We start from the raw sequence: 10,260 nt of genomic DNA on the forward strand, positions 1-10,260 counted from the left end.
GCCGCTCGGCAGCGGGGCTCGGCGCTTCCTAGGGATGCGCGCCCGCAGAGCGGGAGGGCTGCCGGGCCGGGGATGGCTCCGGGTACCGGGGAGACGGAGAGAGAACGGGCGGCGGGGGGAAGCCCGGCACCCTCTCCCCGGCGGAGGGGTGCGGGCAGCACCGCGCAGGGGCATCGCCCGAGCTGCCCGGCCACGGCCGGGAGGGGGGGCCCGCCGCCGCCGCCGCCAGCTGCCCCCCTCCGCACCCGCCGCCGGCGGGGGAGGCCGCTGCCCTTGCCGGGACCCGGGGACGCTCCCGGCCCGGGGCAGCCGGAGCCCCCTGCCCCTCCGACCGCCCGCCCGCCCGCGGGAGGGGAAGCGCTCACGTTGCCAAACCACCTGTTCCGCCGCGGGAGAGGAAGGCGGGAAGGCGGGAAGGGGGGGGGGACGACACAGGCTCTGAAGGAAGGAAGAGAGGGGGGCTTTGCGTGGCTGTCGCGGTGGTGTGGGAAACAGAGGGAGGCTTGGGGTTCTCCCCCCACCCCCTCGCCCGAGGGCGAGCCGAAGCAGGAGGAAGGCAAGCTGGAGCTGAGGGGCTGCGGGGAGGGACCCCGAGCCCTGCCCCCCCCCCCCCCCCCCAGGTCATCAGCCGCGCAAAACCTCAAGGTCTAAAGCACGCACGTACCGCGCCGACAAGAAACCTTTTCAAAGAGCGGTAGGGGGGGAAAGCAGACGCCTAAGATCCTGGTGGAAAGCAATTACAAGAGGCGAATAAACAAAAAGAGCAAGCGAGAAAGGGCTAAAAGAGAGCGGGAGAGGGGGGGAAGCCTGCCAAGGGAGGGAGGGTTGCAAAGGAGAGCTGGAAAAGTGTCCAGCTGCACCAGCAGACGCAGCACCCCCTTACCGATATGAATGATGGAATCTGCAATCGCCGTTTTCCAGGTTCGAGTCCAACAGACGGACACAACCAGGATGAGGGAGAAAACTTCCATCTCCTCCAGAGGTCCAGGCTTTGTAACAACAGATCTCTTCGCCGAGCGGTGCCACCGCGGCGCAGGAAACCCAAGAGTTTGAGGTGCCGCTGGCGGAGCGCGTAAATCCCGGTGGCTGGCGCACAGCCGCGGCTGGGCAGGGAGCGAGCCGGGGGCTCCGAGCGCCTCTCCTCTCGGCGAAACCCCGCGTCACTTCGGGGGGCTCCTGGGCAGCACCGGAGTTGCTGGGAGCCAATCCATCCAGCTCGGGGCCCCGCCGCGGGCAGCAGCCGCCGCCGCTTAGACGATCCCCATCCTTCCGCCGGGTCCGGGGATCCGCTCGGTCCCGGCTGCTGCACGTCAACTTCCAACCCACACCACGCACACGCTCACACACACACGCAGACACGCACACACACCAGCAACACACAGATCCTCTCGAACAGAGAAGCCCCGGGAGCCCGCAGCAAATAGCTCGCCTTCAGCGAGGGAGGAGGAGCGGGCGACCGGGAAGAGCAGGCGATCCCGCTTCCAGCAACCAGATTCCTGCAGGAAAAGCCCCCCCGGAGGCCAAAAAACAAAGTGAACTTCAAGGTAATGCAGATAGTAATGCAGAGATTTCCCCACACCCTTCGCTTAAAAAAAAAAAAAAAAAAAAAAAAAAAATTGCTTCCCACAACCGGAGGGAAAAAAAAATCAAGCGATCTGCAAATGAAGCCCGGCGTGCTGTCTCTGTCGCGCAAGGTGGTGGTTGGACAGGGCAGGAGCGAGAGGAGGAGTGCCCGGAGCAAGGCAGAGGAAAGCAGATGATGGGTCTGCAGGTTGCTTTTGGAGCTTGCTTTGCTGCTGGGATGCAGAGAGAGCTGGCAGCTCCAGCACCAGCCAGCACGTTGCCTAGAAATGGATCACCTAGGAGAAGGAGAGAGAGCGAGAGATAAGTGCTATCAGCCGGAGAGGGAGAAACAGAGAGAGCGAGAGCGCTTCTCTCTAATAACCACCTCCTCCCCCTATCTGCAATACAAGGGAGAAACAAAATAGAGCTCTCGTCTCCCTTGAAATCTTCAGCTGGGACTGAGGAAGAGACATAGGCAGGAGTGCATACAGCCTAAAAATACATTAGGGGGAGGGGATCGGAAGGGGGGGGGGAAGAATATCGTTTTAAAGTGTTATGATCAGCTTAAAAAAAAACAACCCACCCCATTTATTTCACCTTGTAACTCCACTGCAGGTATCAAGTTCAAAGCTAGATGGACACTTTTGCTTCTCGGTCTTTGACAACTGAGTCAGGGACATTGCTTGAAGGGAAAAAGGGGAAAAAAAAAAAAGAAAAAAATCAGGGACACCTGGCCTCGAGGGGAAAATGAAGACCTAAAATTCTATTAATATGATTTTAATTATCTGAGTTCTTGATGGAATTCTCACAGTTCTTTAAAGCAATGAATTGGCTTTTTTCTTCCTCTCTCTTTAGGTAGTGGAGAAATTTCTATGGGAAAACATTTAGAGTGCGCTTTTCATGCTCAGGGTACTATGAATTCATTAACTAATTAATCCGCAGACTTCTCTTGCTGTAGTTAAACACATTATCCCCATTACACAGGCAGAAAATTGCACAGAGAGGTGAAGTATGTTCCTATAAACTAGTCTAAATCCTCACTTTGTATGTTATTACACTTTCTTCCGACTTTGATTTTTCAAGTCTCACTGGAGACAGGATGCAGAAGTCAAAGAGTTGCTCCAACGTAGTTAAGTTATACCCTAAAGTCACAGAAGCTATTGATAAGGTCTAGTAGTCCTTTTAGAAGTCTAGATAGAAGTTGATCAACCCCTTTTCTTCTGAAAGAACCTATTTGAAGGCATCTTCTTAGTTATAGCACTTAGATTAAGCTCATCATATCTGACTTGCGTATGTCTTCTTTCAGCCATGGGACTAGTTAGCAAGCACGCTTATATACCTACAAAATGTAAGGATTTAGTTCAAGAGGAAGAAGTAAGCTTCTTAAGAAAATGCAAACTAGACCAGTGTTAAGGAGCAAGATAATTGAACCTATAAAAAAACACCATCAGCAATTTCTACTTTGATTAGGCACATTGACAGATGAGCACTTCCCTGAAAATGGTAACACTCAAAAGCCAGATCCAAAGCACAAGGTAGGGCTCATCTTTTCACTGGCTGGAATGGGCTTTCTCTCTCCTAAGACCTGTAAGAAACTACAAATAAAATTGACTTTAGGAGACAAAAGAAAAGGTACATACAAAGAACAAAAGATGATGAGCAGTGTGAAACAAAAGTCTCACAAATTATGTCACTCACATGCTACATTTGTCCATATCCTCTGTGCAAGTCACAGATCTGTTATCAATAACAGCAATCAGTAAAAAAGGGTTTTTTTCTATAAATGACAGTTTGTGCACAGTATCAATGAGTGTAATGGGCATTAATTTTACAAGTAATAAATTCTGATTCATCTGAGAAACTTTTGGAGCTGCTTGAGTCATTATTACTTCTCCACAAAAGAACAGAGTTCACAAGAAACATTAATTTGCTTCTTTGGGGGGCATGTCAGAGCGGTAGTCTGTAATAATGTACAATGCACAGTAGGCAGAATAGGAAATGTAACAGAAACCTTCAGAAAATTGTAACTTTTTAATCCTCAGTTTAGATAATACTAAGAATTTTGAGGTCTTATCTAGAAACCAGCTATCCTTACTGACTCTTTCAAGCATCCAGTACCCTGAATTTGCCACACTAAATGGAAATTTTCCCTTAAGTCTGTAGACATACTTAACAGGACAGGAGGCACAGCCAAGAGTTTGTAGCTCACAAATACCCTCTGACTAATAAAAAATGCTTTTGGAGTGTAGCTGTGAATAATAAATCCAGTGGTAAATAAAAATTCGAGGGGAACAAGACTGAAGTTAAAAAGTAAATTCAAATAAACTTAAATAATTAACACATTATCGACTTAATATGCATCCTCCACAGAGATAAAATCATTCCCCCTTACCACTTTCATTCTCGTCAATTCTTATTCATTAAAAACAAAAACTGGTGTCATCCATTTCAATAGACTGAAAAATCATATGCTATGTTGTTAGTTCAAGGTATCAGAGAAAAATGTTGAAAAAAGAGAACGGTTTCTTATACTCAACATATGCTAAGCATTTGCAGAAAGTTAAAGTTAGGAAAAAAAAAGAATTCTGGAACAGGAGTTACTGATATTGTGAAAATATAATAATAATTAAAAAATAATTATTTGTGCTCGGCAAATGCAGGCCTCTGATAAGCCATGAACACCGTTCTCAGAACTTCAGCGTTTGCTGCCTCAGGCACTTTGGAAATTTAAGTCCCACAGGTTTTGGCCATGCTGCTCTTCCTTTGCTACCATTTCTGTCCCAAAATGTCCTCAGTTACATCAACTTCGCATCATCTCCACCATTAGCATCCATGGGAGAAGCATCACCATCGACCAACCAATGTTTCTAACAACAGGGAATAGTTGTCTGCTTTCTAGCAGCCTAAATAAAATGTGGTTAATGGTTGATGTACCTTATGTTTCCACTGATCAGCTATTACAGTGTTGTACATTAATGCAATCCCTAGAGGAGCAGCAAAGAAGGGATGTTCTTGTAAAACAGATGCAGCAGGGGAAAGAAGTGTCCACGTAACATTTGTTTCCTCACAACCACACATAAAGCTCTGCTACCTTAACCAAGTCAGCCTGGGAACTGAGCTTCTAGCTACAGAGGAAAGATAGCTAAATATAGAATTCTCACATGCTCTTCACTCATCTAAAGCCTTAATTTTGACAATGTTATGTCCCTTTACGCACCTGGTTAGTCATAAAAAGAGATCTGACCATGCAGAGGTCTACTTTTGGTTTGTTTAATTCTAAGTCCCAGGAGATTCTTCGGGTATTTGAAGAAAGTAATATAGTGATAAAACACAACCTTCAGTGTTGGGAGGTAAATTGAAGAGCTAAGCCTTATAACAACAGTCCAAAATTACATAGCAAGTATTTACCATTCCCACACAGGAGCACCAAACATGTCTTTTTCACATTAGATTTTTATGTTTTATATTCAACCGTATTGCTTAAACTTACATAAAGTTTAGATGAGAGGAAATCGGATTACACACTAGGTTCGTCCACTGGTCCATTGCTCCAACACCTTTATCAAGAAGGCCCATAAGTTATTACTTCAGAGCGAAAAAACCCTGTCTGCACCTGTCCCGCTGTTCTCTGCTGTGCACAGTGGGAAAGGTAGTAGGGTCCTTCCTGACTCTACTAAGCCATCACCCTCCTGTCCTGGAGTTTGATATTCAATTAACCTTTTCATCTTAGCTTGCATAGTTATAAATCTTGTTAACAGTCACAAAGTTATCCTAAAAATAAAAAAAAAAATAAAGATGAGGAAAAAAGAGCAGGATTAAACTCAGTGACCTTCTGTAACTGTGAACTCTAACAGTGCCAACTGGCCGTGAAAAATAACATTTCTTTTATTTGATTCTAATTTACTCCTGTCTCTTTCATAAGATAGTTCAATATTATTGCATTAAGGGGTGGGATTAAAAAGAATTGATCATGTTACAAGACAGAACCATCAATCACAAATATGTAACAGTCTTACCCAAATCATTATTGATACCACCTGAACATGGGAGAAAGACCACAAAGGCCCACCTACTATTGCTAAGATTGGTTTCTATTTCTGGGCTTTTAATAACATTTGTTTTCATTTTCACTGCAGCATCTTCTTCTTTGAGCCTTTGTTGATCGTTTCTTAAATGAATGCTCCTGACATGGGAAAATTAACGGTAATTCTGTGAATCTCCTTATTTTTTTTATGGCTATGTAGAAGCATGTGGTTTTCTTCCCTCTCTTCAGACAATATTTGAAAGTTCTGATCTTTCACTAAATAATAACATTGTAGACGAAGCACAGGACCCTGTAACACTCTCAGCACTACAATTCTCTAAAGATAACAAGCAGATTCGGCAACCGGATCAACGTCAGGAGCTCCTCGCAGAGAGCCATTTCAGTGGGCACAGGATGCCATTCCCAGATCATATTCTAATTTACATGTGATTAGGCAGAAATGTTATCTATCAATATTGATTTATTTCCTGTTATTTATGATTATTATGATGTGGGTTGTGAGAAGATCTGCCTAACTTTAAAACTTGGTGTACTCAAGGCTGGCCAGGTAATTATTTCATGATAGTAAGGGAACCAACCACAGGTCTCCATCCGCTAAATTACACAGGACAACATGCTGCATTTGCCAATGCCATTTCAATATAAATAACACTGAGTTTCCTCCGTTTTAAAAACACAGACTGACAAATATCCCTCACTCTGCATTGCTATTTTTTTTTAAATAAATGCATTCTTGAAGTGCTGATATAAAGCAACCGACTGACGGACCTGTCAAGAGACCATGTGCCACAAGCAAATGTTCCTCTGCCACTGAGCTGGTAGCCAGACCCTCAGGAAAAGCCACTAGCTCCAAGAGGTTACTTCAGTTGACATGTCTACTCAGCCTTTGCTTTATCTGGCATAGCTTCAAAGAAGTCATCTGGGAGGGCTTTAGTTAGGAGGACATCTGTCCATTAAGAAATAGACTTGCTTCAGTGACCGGCAAAAAACCTTTAAATGAAAGCTTTAGCCTATTGCCAACTTTAAGGTTGTTCTCTGTATTATGAAAGAGATCCAGGTTAATAGGACCATTTGAATTCTAAGTAGTGGCCCAGACATTGACCCCATCTATCCTGTCACACTTTGAGTGAAATACGCAATCTTGGGCCTCGGCCACCAGTTCTGAATAAAGGGAATAATGTTGCCTTTAATTAATGAAATAGTTTGAGGACTAAATTAGCTCATTTTTTTTTCATATGCAAAGTGTTATATCCTTTTTCCAATTTCCTTCATTCTTTTTCTCCATAGCTTAAACAAGCGTGTGCATATCTGCAAGAATGTCTGTGTATGTGCACATGCAGACAGATAAATAGATACAAAGTTATTTCATTTGGCCATTATACAAATAAACAGAACATTAAATATTTACTGCATTTCAAAGGACAGTTTATGTTGTGGCCTTGAATATCTTATCACAAAGGAACAAACACCAAACCAGAATCAACAGTAATTCTGCTGGGCAGAAGAAATCCAAAAAAATTTGTGCAGTACATAGCAAGGATTTCAAAGATTTTTGCTTTTTTAAAACTACATTGTTATTGAGTTTAGTTGAGAGCTTGTGTCTTATCCTTTAGCCTTACTACGCAAAAGTCAGAAGTGGTTACGAAGTACAGTCAACCCTTAGAGCAACCAGTGTTATCAGAATGAACTAGCAGGCACTGCTGCTAAGGTACATCTATTATGCCTCCCTTTAAACTTGTGTTATAGATCTCCTGTGTTGCATGAGCCATCCTGTCATGTACCTCACTTAGAAGCTGTTATGGTACTGGAGGAAAGACACAGTGCCTAACAAGAAGATGACTTCTTGGGCGTGATCTGGAAAATAACTCAAGAAAACAAAACAGAAGGAAAAATTGTGTCATTTGTTTCGTTGGCACAGGAGACAGTGCTGCGCTCCGACATGCCATATGTAACATCTTTTTAATCTTACCTAGGTTAAAAGAAATCCAGAGAATAAATTCTTCCTTCTTTTGCTTCATCTGCCCACTGAGCACTTAGTATCAAGTCAAATTCTTCTAATGCCAAATCCTTCTCTGTCTCTGTCAGCACCCAGCTAGTCGCCCTCCTTCATCCCTGAGAATCCCTTTCAAACTCCCTCTTACAACTTTGCAGTTTTTTTCTCCTCCAGGACTTTCCTGGTTCCTCCAGAAGATGACTTACCATACCTCGACACTATATATATACAATTTCACTCTTCTCTCTTGCTTGCACTTAATTTCTTTCTAATGTTCTTCCTCTTATTATTCACCACATTTCACAATCATGGCTCTTGCTGCTGTCTTCCCTTTACCCCTTCTTTCCTTTCCTTTCCCTTCAAGGGCTACAGAAGGGTGAAAGAGATGCAAGGCACTTTCTGCAAAGCCACCTCACGATTATGCCGGGTGAAAAGCAAGTCACAAATGGTGGAGAAAGCCAGCAGGGGAAGCAAGAAAAGCAATGGATATGCTGACACCTGTAGCCACAGCAACAGTTTCTACCTATGGATTTTCTATTGGCAACAGGAGAGGGGTCACTTCAGCAAGTGCTCAGTCAGGTCTAAGAGCTTGGGTAGGGTAAGAATGGCAAATGCAGAGACAGCATGCTTAGCAACTGGTAAAAGACTTGTTTATGTTTTCTGCGGATGTCTGTCCATCTCATCCTAGCTTTTCTCCTGATACCCATTAATGACTTTTGGCTGATTCTAGCCACAGGTTCAGGCTATAATACAGCTAGAACAAGGGCTACTTATGTGGAGAAGCCACCAAGCCAAATACTCCGGTCACTGGGGAAGGTGCACACAGAGAAGTTGTCAGGAAGGCTGGAAAACTAGCTTTGAGAACATGATATGTTACAGTGGAGAGGAATCTGTAGAAAAGCTTTGATGAATGAAAGACAGCAGAGTACTGGCAGAGCACAGTGAAGTCACAATTCAGACCAAGTAGCTCTTCATGTAGCCTTTTAGTGTCACCCAGCTGAAGGACTGAGACTATTCTAGATAGTGTACAGAGTGAAAGAGCCAAGCAAGAGCAAACCATTTTAACTGATCTCATTCTACATCTTCACTGCTGCTGAGAAGAGAGGAGGGAGTTTCAACTGTGACAGTAAAAGAAAGACCAGTCAGAAGTCATCACTGAACCAGAAATGCCACATGCTGTCTGTTTACTTCATGTCACGCAAGACCAGAATCAACTCAGTTTTTACTACTCAGGCAGTGGAAGAGATAGCCATAAAAACTTATTATTGGAAAATAGAATTATTGTTGCTCTGTGAGCCTATGGTTCAAGCAGGGGAAAACCCAGCACATAAGATTCTTTTATTTATTTGGAAAAGTTAGCAGGAAGCCTTGCAAGTATTGGTGGTTTAACAAAAGTATGGCTCATTTACTTGTGAAAGACAAATAGTGCAAGCATTGCTAGTTATTTAATGCTGTAGTTAAACTGGCACCTGCAAAGCTGTACATATTTTTCTATAGCATCTTTATTTAGTAGTAATCATTACTGTTATATTGGGACTTCTAGCAAGACCAAGATTTCTTTGTGGCAGATACAACACAAAATGCATAGCAAAACAGTCCTCACCACAAATACAGTACACACTGATTACACAAGAGAGTTAGGAAGGGAAACAAGAAAGTCAAGCGTATTCCCAAGGTCATATGTCATAAAATCCAAAGCAGAATTTGGATTTCCCAAGTTTCAGTAAGGGAAAGTCCCCGACAAAACTCTCCACTCTCTTTCCTGGGTGTATTTGAAAACCATCTGGTCTCTTTCAAGCAGAGACAGCAACATGAGAAAACTAATTTTTACCGGTGAACTTTCACATGTTTTTAGTATCAGGATCCCAGAAACATTTGCTAAGTTGTTGTAACAGAAGATTTGAACTATAGTGTGTGCTACTTACTTTGTGCTGGTTTTTAAAAACAAAAATTCTCAGTACAAAATAAATGTCATGTCTTGCCTAAGATTTGCTGTTGAATACAATTATTGGTGCTAGGTTTTTCCAACAAACAAGAAGTTACCTGAACCAAATGAAGACCTAAGTAAAGAAAGATGACTGCTAATTTTGAGAACTGCATAAATCACTACTCTTTGTGAAGAGTCAAATAATTCTCTGTGCCAGAAGGCGCTAATTGGTTGTTACATAGCTGGATATTAGTATGTGTAGTAGTCTCTGGAAGAGTTCGTATGTCCTGCATCTATGAGAGAAATAGATCTAAGAGTCTTTAACCATTCTTTATGACGCATGCTTTCACACTGTTATTTTCAGTAAAAATTCCTCACCTTTCCTTCATTCCTTTCTCCCCAAAAGAAATACTGAATCAAGGTAGCTGAAATAACCTATTTGAAATTTCTTGCTTTGATGCATTAAACATAATTTCCTTCTCTCTGTGTTTTCATCATAACAAACAGCATCATTAGAGTTGACATTTACCTTATTCCACCGTATTTCTGTCATAAATTAAGAAAGAACCATTAGACCTGATGACATGGCAAGGAAGAAAGTACCTAACCAAGATGATAAATTATATGTTCTGATTTTTAAGATAATTCAATTCTGTCTGTACGGTACCTAAAATTAAAATAAACAGCTTGTTTTTTTCATTTGGACCTCGTTTTTGCAAGTACTTTTCACAT

At 43.1% G+C, this 10,260-nt stretch overlaps 1 protein-coding gene across 3 annotated transcripts in view; it reads right to left on the minus strand.

The window, feature by feature from the left end:
- Positions 1 to 1,147, minus strand: part of GRID2 (glutamate ionotropic receptor delta type subunit 2) — a 769,355-nt gene extending 768,208 nt beyond the window's left edge. For 2 of the 3 annotated variants that reach the window (XM_009936971.2, XM_075421502.1), the window contains exon 1: positions 884 to 1,147. In XM_009936971.2, coding sequence (XP_009935273.2) covers positions 884 to 971 — 88 coding nt within the window. In that variant the 5' untranslated portion in view covers positions 972 to 1,147. The remainder of the gene's footprint in view (positions 1 to 883) is intronic. The other variant, XM_075421501.1, reaches the window with a different exon arrangement.
- Positions 1,148 to 10,260: the final 9,113 nt, after the last annotated feature.

This window comes from Opisthocomus hoazin, chromosome 5, assembly GCF_030867145.1.
Source record: "Opisthocomus hoazin isolate bOpiHoa1 chromosome 5, bOpiHoa1.hap1, whole genome shotgun sequence".
NCBI classification, from domain to species: Eukaryota; Metazoa; Chordata; class Aves; order Opisthocomiformes; family Opisthocomidae; genus Opisthocomus; species Opisthocomus hoazin.